The sequence below is a fragment of the Neofelis nebulosa genome, chromosome 5 (genome assembly GCF_028018385.1).
Source record: "Neofelis nebulosa isolate mNeoNeb1 chromosome 5, mNeoNeb1.pri, whole genome shotgun sequence".
Lineage (NCBI taxonomy): Eukaryota > Metazoa > Chordata > Mammalia > Carnivora > Felidae > Neofelis > Neofelis nebulosa.
Window position 1 is genome coordinate 10667294 of NC_080786.1, and position 14580 is coordinate 10681873.

Genomic DNA, 14580 nt, shown 5'->3' on the forward strand with positions numbered 1-14580 from the left:
TGTTTAATACCTCCTTGAATGAAATCCAAATATTAGTAAATGGAGTTTTATATTTGTGTGTCGCCGATTTGAAATAACATTCAAAGGAATAGGAAAAGCAAAAGTATTATAGAAAAACACCTCTTTTAGAAGCAAAAAGAAAATCTCTTAAATTTTTTGGTAAATGTTACGTGAACAGCGGACAGTCTGGGAATTCTGTGTTGGGTAGTTTTATCGATATTAGGTTTACTGGAGATGCATCTCAGGAAACTCTGAAAGTATCAGACTTAAAACCCTGAGCAGTGGCTGTCATTTTACCGGTTTCTCCTCTGAATCAAGTGCATGTCAAGTGCTGTTTGCAGTTGGCATCTGAGAGGGAGCCTTACCAGATAATGCCAGAGAGCCCTTGGGAACCCATGGAGAACTTCGTGTCGTGAGCTACATTATGATGAGATATGGAAGCTTCTATAGAGCAGATAAGCTCATCATACAAGCTCATTTTGGGTTACTTACTTGGAACGATTGAAAGCAATACGTTATTCCAGAAAGTTTACGTGTCTAAAAACATACTATTGGCATAATTTTATTTGGTTAATGACGGGTGGTTCATCTGATTCTCTCTTTTCTAGAGTGCTTTCAAAGCACTGAAGTACTCTCAGAGAGGCCATCCTAGCATAGAATCCTGATCTTCCTTAACTTATGACGGGGTTACATCCCGATAAAACTCATCGTAAGTTGAAAATACCGTTAAGTCGAAAGTGCATTTAATACACTTAGCCCCCTGAACATCATAGCTTAGTGTGCTCAGAACACTTACTTTAGCCTGCAGTTGGGCACAGTCATCTCTCACAAAGCCTGTTTGATAATAACGTGTTGACTCATGTCATTGAATACTGTCCCGAAAGTGACAAACGGAAGGGCTGTGTGGATACAGAAGGGCTGTCAGAGTACGGTAGTTTACCCTCGTGATCGGGGGCTGAGCGAGAGCCGCTGCCACAGCCCAGCAGCACGATGGAGGGTCATCCCGCGCAGCGCCAGCCTGAGAGAGGACCCACACCCACAGCTGGAAGTACAGTTCCTACTGAATGCATAGTGTTTTGGCACCAGAGTTAAAAATCACAAGCGGAACCATTGTAAGTCAGGGACCATCTATACTTTGAAAGGGAAGAAAAATTTTTTTCTTTCTGGTTTTTCTTTTTTTGTTTGTTTTTGTTTTTGGTTTTGCTGGAAGTAAGATGGCATGTAATAAATGGCTTTGGAAATTTTAATATGTCCTAGAGAAAACGACACACACATACACACGCATGGCCTTTTGGGGAACTGCTTTTATTGAAAGATTATCTTGTGATGTGTTCTGAATATGCCCCATCCAAAGTATGGATAGCATTCCTTTACAGGATAATTAATGAATGCCAAGCTTATGGAAAAGTTAGAAGCTGAATCATGTAAATTTGGGTTGCATGAAAAAGCTGTGTCACCAAAGTTTTTTAAAAGTAAAAGCCAAAAACATTTGTTTCTATGAACCTAACCCTACTGTATTCTTTGTGCACGTGTGTAGGATTTCTATATTACTTTGGGCACAGGATGTGTGTTTTTGTTGGCATCCATCATTTTCGTTTCCACACATGACAGGACCCCAGCTGAGACAGCTGCCACTGTGAGTACCTTGTATTTTGAACCCTTGCTTATTTTTGTTGCCTTAGAAATATGGAGCTTGGAAAGTACTAAAAGGTTATACAATAGGGGAGCATTGTTCATCTTTTAACTTATTTTTCAGTGTAATTTTGAACGGAGGACCTAAGAGCAAATAAATATGATATAGCAACCTAGAACCTGTGTTTAGAATTTGACCAAGTTTTGTTAATAAAAACCTGATCACTCCACATATGAATGTGTTCCTGCTAATGGAAGGGGTAGAACTGACTTTGTTATCTGACTTCCTTATCTTCTTTTCTCCTTTGCAGTGCAGCAAAAACACGCATACGTGGCAGGTGTAAAATAGCCACACTATTTTAGAGAATAGTGTAGAGAATACACAGGAGAAATGATCGAAAGGTTCAGCCTGATAGATGAGATCGATAAGGAAATGTTTTTATCTGAAATCCTTGGAGGACCAGATTTTTTTTTTTTTTTTTAATTCAGAATATTCTGGATTTTTTTTTTTTTTTTCCAACGTTTTTTTTTTATTTATTTTTGGGACAGAGAGAGACAGAGCATGAACGGGGGAGGGGCAGAGAGAGAGGGAGACACAGAATCGGAAACAGGCTCCAGGCTCCGAGCCATCAGCCCAGAGCCTGACGCGGGGCTCAAACTCACGGACCGCGAGATCGTGACCTGGCTGAAGTCGGACGCTTAACCGACTGCGCCACCCAGGCGCCCCCAGAATATTCTGGATTTTACAAAGGCAGTGCTGCAGAGGGCCTGGGGCAGACCCTGTAATCCAACATGTTAATATTTCTGAACCATGAATACTCATAGTAAAGGGGATAAAGACTGTAAGTAGTTTTGCCTGGTGTCACTTTTGAGCCAAGTAAATCATGAAAACGTTTGAGTTTTTGTAGCTTTTTGGATTTCAGAAGTACAAATCAAGGGTCATGTCGTGGATTTGTGAACACAAACAACTGAAAATAACAAATCCTCTTGCGAGTCAGCTGGATTCCAATTAATACTTTGTTCATAACAAATTTGAAGTTATAATTAATTGAGTTGTCAGCTAATAGATCATTAAAACTACTCTCAATTATAGAAAACTTAAAAGGAGTTCAGGGACTTGCATGGTTATATCTACCTGTTCATGTGAGCAATTTGTTAGCACACATGTCAAAACAAAACCGAAATTAAATCAGTGCTGAACCTTGACTCATTCTAGCAACAAGTAATACTTATGCCTGAACCATAATCATAAATACATGAACCAATCGGTACATGAAGAGAAAGATCTAAGTTTTAATGACCCTTATGGTTAATTTCAGTTGATATACATATTTGTATTGCAGAGGAGTATGATAGGGTGATCAGTGAAATGTTTTAAGGTATAGAAGTTCATTGCTATAAAATCCTTAGAGGAAGTGAAATAGAATTGAGGAAAGTTGAGTTGAAGAGGGGGAAAAAAGCATGGCATAAAATTCCAGGTTGTTAAAACAAAGCTTATTTGTATAATTAGGTGATGTGTTAGACTTACAGTATTTAGATTTCATTGGCTATATTTAAGAGTGACTGGTAATTTAAAAACTCAGTATTTATAATAAAAATAAAAATTAAAAAAAACTCACTATAATATGCTGGAAATTACCTTTTGCAACTTATTATGAAAAAAATTTACAGACTTAAATGAGTAAGGGAGTCCATTAAAAAAAGAAGAAAAAATTGAAAAGTATGTGAGCAAAAGATCGGGAATATCATTTGTTTGGATGCTATGGCATAGAGGGCCCTGCATGAACTGGGGCTCTGGAGGGGGTCAGGGATGGCTTCACAGACACAGTGACATCTGATCTGTCCTTAAAGTGTGTAATATGTTTGCCCAATAAGGGGATAGATGCCATCAAGCCAAAATGAAGACTCCAGAGGGGAGAAGCGACTTGGCTTCAGAGATGTGGGATTGATAATTAAATTTAGGTTGGATATGTTGGGGCTATTTGGGTGAATTGATGAATTTGGAGTTCAGTTTGCTTTATAGTGAAATGAGGCAGGATGCATATTCTTGAGGGGTTGGGTGTGAAAAGTCAAGAGATTGGAGCTACAGCAAAATATGAAAAATCAAGAACAAACTGCTGGGGGCGCCTGCGAGGCTCAGTCAGTTAAATGTCTGACTTAATTTCAGCTCAGGTCATGATCTCACAGTTCATGAGATTGAGCGTAGGGCTGTGTGCTGACAGGGCGGAGCCTGCTTGGAATTCTCTCTTCCTCTCTCTCTGCCCCTCCCTGGAGCGCGCTCTCTCTCTCTCTCTCTCTCCCAAAATAAATAAATAAACATTAAAATAATTTTAAAAAAAGAACAAACTCATGGTTACCAGAGGGGTAAATAGGTGATGAGGATTAAGGAGAGCACTTGTCGAGATGAGCACCGGGTGATGTATGGAACTATTGAATAACTATAGACCTGAAACTGACATTACACTGTATGTTAACTAACTGGAAAACTTAAAACTAAAAAAAAAAATAAAAGCGATAATAAAAAATCATGGAGATGGGGTGCTGCTAGAGGTGGAAGGGACTTTAGCCATCACATACATCAGTTTTCTCTTTTTACAGAGCCGTTCTTTGGCCCCCATTTCTTTAAGGGTTTTGCTAGTGAAGAAGATTTCTTCTTAACAGAGTTCTCAGAATGCTTGATCGTATGTTAGAGGAGTGCAATGAGGAAGTGATTTAAGGAAGAGGAAGTAGGTCGTGGTGTCATGTTGCTGTGTCATGACAGGGTGACAAGTAACTGGAAAATATTTTTTCGGTAATTTAACCTAAAAGTATCTTCGAAATAGAATTTCTGTTTTGATAGTGATCACTTTGTGCCATTTTCACTCCCTACTCACGTATTTCTCTCATCTCACCTGTGAGTCAGTCTAACCATTGCCAATAATCCTGTGTTTTGTATCATTTTCTACGATTTTGTTTTTCATCTATTAACCTTAGTGTCACAGGTTTGGCACCCCACATCCCACATGCACACATAAGGCAGGACATCTCTCTTTTGTGGAACTTCAACTAGTAGCCATTACTCTAGAATTTTTTTGTAACGTCTAGTTTTCTGATGACCTTAAAAAGTCTTTTATTACCAGGGGTTGAGAATAACGTGTATAAGATAAAATTGACGAATCGTGTTGCTTGTATAAAGCGCTTTCAGAGCCCAGTAGGAAATGTGAGATTACATTCCAAAACTCATCATACAACCTTCGCCCTTTCTTCTCCCCAGGTGTTTGGATTCCTAGCAAGTTTTATGTTCCTGTTTGACTTTGCCAGTATGGTCTGGGAGAAACAACAGGAGTCCCAGATGAGAAAACCTGAGGCTACCAGGAGGACAGAGGCCACTGAACCACTTAATGCTTAAGGACCTAGGGAATAGGTGTTGCATAAGGTATCAGCTGCGTAATGCCTGAGCCCTGGCACAAACTCTTGCAGAATTTATGTAATGGTTAAACCACTTCTTTGGGGGAACAAGGGGAAGGGCAGGAAGGCACTTTTATCAATATTGGACTCTGTGTCAGTCACCACAAATTAGGCCAGAGAACTTTTTGTTTCAAAAAAAAATTTATTTAAATAACAGTTAAAACTTCTGTCGAATGAAATGGTTTTGTTTCTGTTTCGGAGGACAGTTGTTTCTTTAAATCACATAGCTCAACTGATGATCTTTTATTCTGTCATTGAAATACCCAGGCTTTACTGTATCTCACTCAGCCTTAAAATTATATTGTAATGTTTTAGGATAATTATTATTAACTCTTTCTGAGACCTTTTCTAGCATAATAGAAACTGTATGGGAGGTGTTGTTATTTTATACGTATAAAAGAAACAATATCAGAAACCCGATGTTTATACTGCACTTTGTTGTTGATAAGCGAAAAAAAAAAGATTTTTTATAGAATATAACACAGAAAAATGGAAGAAACTCTCATGGCTAAGGACCAAAGATAAAAAAAGATACACTTCTTGAACAATACAGTGATTATTAAAAACAGGCTTCAACTGCTTACCACTGTCTGAAGAGATAAGTTCATACTGGGAGCTAGGAATTGGTCCATTCCCCTGTTGATATATGGCTCTTCCTACCGAAGTTAATACAGCTGTATCAGTCTGTTCAGCGTTTTCTTTGAAGCCTACCCTCTTTTCAAAACCCCATCTTTTGATTTTTCATCTATTTGAGATTCTCCCTTTTCTCTTTATCCACATGGTCCATACACTGTTTCATCATCTGACAGAGAGGAGTCTCTGGCCGATGGCGGTTGTCTTTAGGTAGTCCAAACTTTGGGGCCCTTCTAACTGCACAGAGTATGCAGTGGGATCTTTAGGTTTCTCGTTCCCACGTCGGGGATTACTCTGACTTCTCTTTGGGGGAGACCTTCTTCAGGGAGTATCTAGCAAATCCTGCCCAGGTTAACCCTGAGGATGGTGTAAGGGGCAGCCCAGCCATTCCGCTTCAGACTCGTTCTGACCGTTTGCAAGAATGGCCTCTTGCTGGCAGGCTCTCCTAGAGCCAGCCGGCCAGGGCACTTGGTCCTTTCTGAGCAAGGGGTTCACAGAGTAGATCTTTCTTGTCCTCCTCTTAGAATTTTGACTCAGGACTCTGGCGTGAAGGCAATAAGCCCACGTGTCAGGTACTTCAGGACTTCGGTGGAAGTCTCCGGGGCTAGGTGGATCCGGTGTCCTTCTGAAGGAGTGGAATCGTGTTCCCAGTGAGACCATTTAATGACCCTATCCGTTTGAAATTTCTCATTTGTGTGTGTGGATGTGGCAGGTGCGGTGGTCAGAGTTCAGCAGCACGGCCTCCCACGGCTGCTGCCCTCTCTTGCTGACTCGGGACTGTATCCATTTGTTCCCAAGTTTGGATGCTAGTGCCCGTGGTGCTGTCACCACTACCCGCCTAGGGGATAATGAACCCGATCACGGATGCTGTCTTACTGGGCATACCATCCACGAGAGGAGAAATAGCTTGGGTCCTGGGCCCAAGAATGAAGAGTGGTTCAAAGATAAGTAGCGTGTATGGTCAGCAAGTTCTGGAATTTCACCCCCGACTGTACACTGTCATTTTAAATATCATCCAGACCCAGCTGGGCTTTCACAGCAAACCATCCGGGCTACCTCAGGGTCCCCGCACGTGCACAGGCTTCGTTGAGTTTGATGGGACGTGTCCCAGCTGGCCGCCTCCGCACAGCACGTCGGCATCGAGCCGCAGCGCTGCTCGCTCTGAGGCTTGGCTTGCGTCTCTCTTATTGGTGTAGAAGTGGGCCTCTTAGCTGCCACTTAACCTTCCCTTTGCAGAAAGATAATATATTTGCTGGTATTTTGGGTCCCTCTGGAACTTTTCTTCATCCTGTTTTCTATGGGACCCATGACTGATTGGCCCCCCTCTTCTACTGTAGAAGGAATTCGAGTAAAAAGACCACGTGGTGAATAAAAAAAGGTCAAGGAAAACTTGGGACCAAAACCCCTTTGATGTCCGAAAAAGGGCAAACTCAATAAACTGAAATGTCACATAATTTTTTATTAACAGCCATGTTAGATTTGTTCTATTTTATACAAATAAACTGTTTAAAATGGTTCTTAAAGATTTTAAGAAAAAATGCATACAATGTAAGAATTTTATAACTGCCATACTTAAATTATGTTCTGCTTGGGGACTGGGAAATGTATTTTTACATTGTTTATAGCCAATCGCTTTTGTATTTATCAATTTAAATCCTGTGGGTCTCTTTTTCTTTTTTTTTTATCTCTCTCAATGTCAAATTTTGTAGTTTTCTTTTTAAATAAATCCATTTTATTGTCTACACCTCTGTAGTTGTTTCATTGTCACAGAAGCCTGATGTTGAAGATGAAAACTTTCTCCAGAGTTCTAGGAGTTGGCTGTACAATCTTGGTAAGTACTTCGGTGGGATACTGGACTGTGCGTCTGCCCAGGCGTGAGGCACAGGTAGGAAGCTGGAACACACGCTGAGACCGCCTTTGTTGGGAGCCGTGTCTAAAGAGTTGCAAAGGAACGTTACGGACTAAACACCTTTAAATACTCTCCCTCACAATTCTCGTTGTGGCTACACAATGCTAAAAACAAAATAGGCACATTCTCTTTCAGACTGTTCAGTGACAGAGAAAGTGTGAAGCAAAACTGGGGTGGTTCTGGTAAAGCTGCAACTATTTGTGTGGTTTGCAGAACTCCCACCTCCAGTCTGTGTGAGAACAACAAGATCTTTATGATCAGCAGGAACTCACTGGAATTCGTACATTCTTCAGAGTTTTGTGTTTTGTTTTGATAAAGAGCATTGTCTTGGGGCGCCTGGCTGGCTCAGTTGGTAGAACATGCGACTCTTGACCTCAGTGTTGTGAGTTCAAGCCCCATGTTGGTGGAGAGGTTGCTTAAACAAATGAAACAAACAAAAAAAAAGTTGTCTCAGTGTGCCGTCAACTGCAAGGAGCAGAAAACCTAAATAAATAGGTCTTAAAGAGTAAGGAAAATGTATTTCATAAGCCCAGGTAGGGCCGTTCTGTGACTGGTCGACGTTCAGCGTCTCAGCAGTATTATCAGGGACCCAGACTCTTTCCATGTTTTTCTGCCCATGCATCTTCTGCTGTGAGTCTTTATCCTCAGGATTGACCCCTTATGGTGTAGCAAGACAGGCGACATCTCCAGGCATCGTCCACTTGCACAACAATGTCCAAGGCCCAAAGAAGAGATTGTGCATTGCTGTGCCTCTGAGGTGTTCTTTTTTCACAGAAGCCCCTTGGTGGACTTCACCTACTTGTCTTACTAACAGACTTTAAATGCCCATTTCTAAATTATTTACTGACCTGGAGAACGGCATTACTGAAATTGGCCTAAAGCAATCCAGATTCCTCTCCTCAAGTGGTGAATACCCTTTGAAGCAGATAGAGTCTTCTGTTACCTGAACACATTGGTTCTGATAGCAGGCGCCATGGGCTTGGGGTTCAGCAGTGTCTGGCATAAGCATGTTAAGGATTGGGCCCCAGCTAGGGAAAATAAAATTCCCAGTTTAAGAAATTTTTGTAGGCCTGAATACCCCCAAAGCAATGTAAAATAGAAAAACTAACAGTTCTGACGTTTAGACTAAACTATAATTGTACAAGTTATGTGTACCCTAGAAAATTGGTCTAATGAAAGGTGGGAAGTAGTGTTTTGTTTTTTTTTTTCCTGTGGCCTTCATATTTGGCTACTTTTAATTTTTGAGAACTGTTGAGTACTGGAAGCACAGAAGATAACACCCATTTCAGACACCACCCAGCTTTAATAGATCATGACTTTTTGCCACAAAGGCCCTTGTTTAAGAAAGAAAATGAAGTTTCACTTCTGAAATACCACCACCTCCAATCTTACTTTTTACTTTCCCAAAGGCACACATGATCCTGAATGTGGTATCTGTCTTTCCTGTCTTTTTTTTTTTTTTTTAATTTTTTTTTTCAACGTTTTTTATTTATTTTTGGGACAGAGAGAGACAGAGCATGAACGGGGAGGAGCAGAGAGAGAGGGAGACACAGAATCGGAAACAGGCTCCAGGCTCCGAGCCATCAGCCCAGAGCCTGATGCGGGGCTCGAACTCACAGACTGTGAGATCGTGACCTGGCTGAAGTCGGACGCTTAACCGACTGCGCCACCCAGGCGCCCCTGTCTTTCCTGTCTTTATTGTCTGTACTATATAGAGAGATGTATCCATAAACAATGTCCGACATGGTATTTATGCTAGATTTAGCCATTCGTAGGTTGCTTTTTCCAATCGGTAGTATTTTGAAATTTATCTGATACACGCAGCTCTAGTTCATTCATTTTAACTACTATTTGGCATCCCGTTGTACGAATTTGCCAGTTTACTTACCTTTCCTCTGTTAACAGAAAAATTTTGATGTGGTTTGTTTTTGACCGTTTGAACCAGTGTTCAGGGAACAGACATCTTTGAACATCTCACGCACGGGTGCAAGAGTTCTATGTAGGTTGTGGACTTAGAAATTGTTGCATCGCAGGATGTGTGGGATTCCAACATGGCTAAATATTTCCAAACGGTCTCCAAAGTGGAGACTTCGCATCAGCGAAGTGTACGGGGGTGCTTTGTTTCCTTATTCTTGTCTTGCACTTAGTATTAGTTTGGCTTAAGAGTTTTGCTGATCTCGGGCTAAAATGGTCTCTCATTTTCTTTTACACTCCCCTTATGACTGGTGAGCCTGGGCGTCTTCTCATTCGGCTGTTGACTTTGTACGCTTCCCCACATCAGTGAGTTGTTCGTTTATATTCTTTGCCTTTTTTTCACCCTGATGTGCGTTTTTGTTTTTGTTTTTTAACTCCTTTGAGAGTTCTTGACATATTATGGGTGTTATCCTTTGTTAGTAATGTGCCTTGGAAATATCTCCTCAAAGTCTATAATTTATATTTTAACTTTTCTTCTTGATACTTTGTCTCTTTGCTTATCGATTCTTGTTAGCTCAAGGTCACAGATGTTCCCTGCCGTTTTCTAAAATGTTTAAAGGTTTGCATTTTACATTTAGTACTTGAACGTACCCTGATTTCTGTATGTGGTAGGAGCACTCCGTGACTCTTTGCTCCTGTGATAGACAACGGCTGCTTCTGTCATCTACCAAGTTTATGCATATGCGTGGGTCTGGGGCTGGCTTCCTTAGGCTTTTTTTCTATACCTATGCTAATACCATAGTCTTGATAAAGTCGTAATAACCTGAGGGCAAGTTCAAAATTGTTGTATTCTTAACACTTTGTTATTTGAAACTCTTTCTTTCTTTCTTTCTTTCTTTCTTTCTTTCTTTCTTTCTTTCTTTCTTTCTCTTTTTGAGCTGGGGAGAAGGGCAGAGGGAGAGAGAGTTTTTTTTTTTAAATGTTTTATTTACTTTGGAGAGACCTAAAGACCGAGTGAGAGTGGGGGAGGGGCAGAGAGCGAGGGAGACAAAGAATCCGAAGCAGGTTCCAGGCTCTGAGCTGTCAGCACAGAGCCCAACATGGGGCTCAAACTCACAAACCACGAGATTATGACCTGAGCTGAAGTTGGATGCTTAACCAACTGAGCCAACCAGGTGCCCCTATTTTAAAGACTTTTTAAGAATAGTTTTAGGTTTGCAGTAAAATTGAGAGAAAGGTTACTTTACTTTTTACTATAAAGATACTTTTTACTATAAAATTTTAAGATTGATTTGGCATGTTCCACAAAAAGCCCTTGTTAATTTTTTCTTGGAATTGCATTGAATTTATAGATTAATTTGGGGGAAAATGATTTATGATTTAACTTAACATTCGTGAACCTAGAATCTCCACTGATTTGGGTCTTTTATTGTTTTCCAATAAAGTTTGGGGTTTTCTTCAAAAAGGTCTTGTACATCTTTTGTCAGATTTGTCCTAGGTGCTTTATTTTTGCAGGTGTCCAGAATGGGATCTTTATTTTATTTTATTATTTTTAACACTATTTTATTTTATTTTTTAAATTAATTAATTTTTTATAATTTACATCCAGATTAGCATATAGTGCAACAGTGATTTCAGGACTGGATACCTTAGTGCCCCTTACCCATTTAGCCCATCTCCCCTCCCACAACCCCTCCAGCAACCCTCTGTTGTCTGTATTTAAAAGTCTCTTATGTTTTGTCCCCCTTCCTGTTTTCATATTATTTTTCTTTCCCTTCCTTTATGTTCATCTGTTTTGTATCTTAAATTCCTCATATGAGTGAAGTCATATGATATTTGTCTTTCTCTGGCTAATTTCGCTTAGCATAATACCCTCCAGTTCCTGCCACGTAGTTGCAAATGGTGGGATCTTTGTTTTAAAGATGACGTATTCTGATTAGAAAACTGAAAGATAGCTCTGAAGGCTTGCTTAAATTGAGGTCAGTCTTTTCCTTTTTTTTAAGGTTTTCCTGTGGGTGATGGCGCGTGCCTCCCGCCATCCCGCACGAACTGCACCCCAGTGGTCCAGATGCTGGCACCTGATCCCTCCCACCATGAAGGTTCCCGTCAACCTTTTAGTTAAAAGTTCCCATCCCTTGGCCTTTCTCTGAATCTGTTATCTGCGTTTACAAAACGGCGACTGTAGTTCCTGCCACTTTGATCAGCTAAAATTCTGCAGTGATACTCACATTTTTAGCGTGCATATTTGACGTCAGGAAAACAAGGGTAATCAGTACTCCTGCTCGGCTCCCGAATGACACTAAGACGTGAGGACTGATGCCCATCAGTTCTTCCCACCTACTGCATTGTTATTGCCTGGTAGTTTTTACTTTATCTTGTTTTAACACCTCCCGCACCTTCCACATGTTCCTCTAGGTGCTTTTCTCTAGATGTGGTTGCTTCACATGACCACGCATACAACTTAAATATTGTGTCTGTAATTAAATAGCTGTGTGTTTCTGGGGGTGGGGGACGCTGCACCCGATGTATGGTATGTCTTCGCCAGCCCAGTCCTGGGTGGCCCAAACACCTGACCACACAGGCCATGAGCCAATGTTTACAGATACTGTTTACTAAATCTTGGGGTGGCGCACTCTGGCCGGAAGTGCCCCGTGTTCAGCCCATTGCACGGGGTGTCCACTGCGGTGGGCCCTGACCCATTTACCATCCCTGGATGGCTGCAGCATCGCAGGGGACCTGCTTGTGCCAGTGGCGGGGGGCGGGGGGGGGAGGGCTCTTTCATCACTGATTCTCGTGGCAGGCAAGTCCTTTATTAAGCCAGCAGTGCATTAGGGGAAAACACTGTTTCTGTCCCATGGGTGGGCGACCACTTGGTGAAGGTGGTTACAGGCTCAGGGGCTGGGCTGGGCCCTGCATCGGAAGATCTGTTTTCTTCTCACGATAGGACTTTCTGGAGCTTGCCCCACGTACGAACTGGAAGATGAGAATGTGAAAGTGGACACTGTTTCATTTAGGGCTCAGTAACGCGGGCAGTCGACTGTCAGCAGCAGGAGGAGGTTCTCAAATCCAAGAGGTCGGAGGCCCGGAAGTGGCGGAGGTTTCACTGCGAAAGGTGCCAGTCAACGGCGCCGTGACACCTGTGGTTCCCTGCGGGCTGAGGGGCCGGAGGCTCTAGGGCGGGGCATCTTCTCCCGCCTGAATGGCTTCCAAGATGTCAGTGTTCGGGCCCTCGCTCCAGTGGACGCATGTCTGATGACTCGGGGTGGGGGCTGCGGGAACATCCCCAGGTTTGGAGGGACGGCCTCCGACAGCCAGTACGCGCAGCGGCCGGTCCTGGTGCGGGGCCGCTTTCGTAGTGGCGGCTACGTTTGTCCTAACGTGACCGGGAAATAGCTCCCCGAGTCGTGACACAGCTTCCAAGATGGTGGCGCGGAAGGCCGGACACTTGCATTCTGTCCTCATTTACGGTCCCGTCTGTCTCGCGTCAGCTGTGCTTGGGTGGCACGTGATGAGGCAAGAGCAGGTTTCTCCGTGGAGCCATTACGGAAGAGCTTGCGTCACCACCCGGCGTTCACGTGATACTAGCCGCGTCCGATACGCTGATGCTCGATCGCCGGAGAATCCAGAGCGATAAAAATGTACGCTCCACACCCCTGCCCCCACCCCTAGAAAGGCGATCTAAAAACAGTGTTAGCAACACCCGAGGCCGCAAACCAAGAGCCAGGCATGAAGGCAGCAACACATTCATGCGCTTTGATGATGTCGGGCACTGGAAATGGACATGACCACGTTCTTTAAGCTTCCCTGCTCTACAGTAACGCCAGCTGCCGGTGGCCGGCAGGGGTGTTCAACTTGAAACTTTGAAGCTTTGCACGGCACCCCTGGCTCTGTGAAACCTTGCGGGAGAAGACGATGTACCGTTTCTGCTCCCAGGAAAAGGCATTGTTTCCATTGCTAATGCTTGGCAAGCTTTATGGGTAAACGCCCTTTTTGGCTTGGCCTCTGCCTTGTACGAGCCACCCAAAGGGGTCGCAGTGTGTGCATCCTGCGAGCAGTTTGTTGCAAAAGAGCAGGGAGCAGAGTCCAGACCGAAAAACAAACGTAACGCCCACAAAGCCACACGACTACAGCCAGTATCTAATAAATTTAGAAATATGTGGGGCTTCCTCGGGGTGGGGCTGAATCTGGAGACCCGGTCTCATACCCGATTCTTGCCCCTCCTTGTCCTGCCGCTAATTAGTGCAGTCCGGGCGCTATCAGCTCAGATGAAGGTCTTTGCTCCACAGGAGCTGTGAAATCCACTCCAGGTTTCGCTTCTGCTGTTTGTGCACCCTCACAGCCCCTAGCCGGTCTAGCCCCGCCTGGACCTTTAATTCTGTGGGTCCCTGAGCTTTTAATCATACAATATACGCATATGTGCAGGGGTTTTTTCTGGCCTACTTTTTTTTCCGTGGCATTTAGTGGCCTCATTATCCAGGATTTTTATTTTGTAGGAAATCCACGGATTGTTCAAATGACTTGCGTGGTTGAGAATTTTAGTGGCTTCCTGCCCCATCCACCCCTCGGGGCCTTACTGGTCTTTCCCTTTCTAGGCCCCTGGCCATTCACCTGTCCCCAAGGCTGTATATTTTCTCATTGGGCCACTTCCACCAAAGTAGATGATCAGATGCCTTGCACAGGGCTTTGGCCATTGGAGTTATCTCCCTATTCCCCCTCACTCCTGTCTTCCAAAGCCACCCCTGAGTAAGGCTATTCATGCAGCCGCCACATATTTCCTGCCTGTACCCACATATCCATCCGAACCATCTGGAGTGAAGCTGAGAAGGAGAGCGCTGATACGAGGATGTGTTACTGAGTGGGTCACCACTCGGTGTGACTGTTCCCTTGGTCCCACGGAACTGTCCCTGGCGAAGTGGTGTAAAACTTGCCTTAGGACAGTTTGTCCCAGGAGAGAACAGATGTATCCACTGACTCCTGTGTCCCATTGGCCAGTGTTCCACCCCAGGGCAGGAAGTCTCCTGCACTTGCCGGCCGCACATGTGTGG

General features: G+C 43.2%; 1 protein-coding gene across 1 annotated transcript in view; it reads left to right on the forward strand.

The window, feature by feature from the left end:
* CMTM6 (CKLF like MARVEL transmembrane domain containing 6) overlaps positions 1-13692 on the forward strand; it is a 29348-nt gene extending 15656 nt beyond the window's left edge. Inside the window, exons 3-6 of the mRNA XM_058729637.1 lie at positions 1538-1636; positions 4886-7543; positions 11539-11800; positions 12480-13692. Of these exons, the coding sequence (XP_058585620.1) occupies positions 1538-1636; positions 4886-5020 (234 nt within the window). The 3' untranslated portion in view covers positions 5021-7543; positions 11539-11800; positions 12480-13692. The remainder of the gene's footprint in view (positions 1-1537; positions 1637-4885; positions 7544-11538; positions 11801-12479) is intronic.
* The last annotated feature ends 888 nt before the right edge of the window (positions 13693-14580 follow it).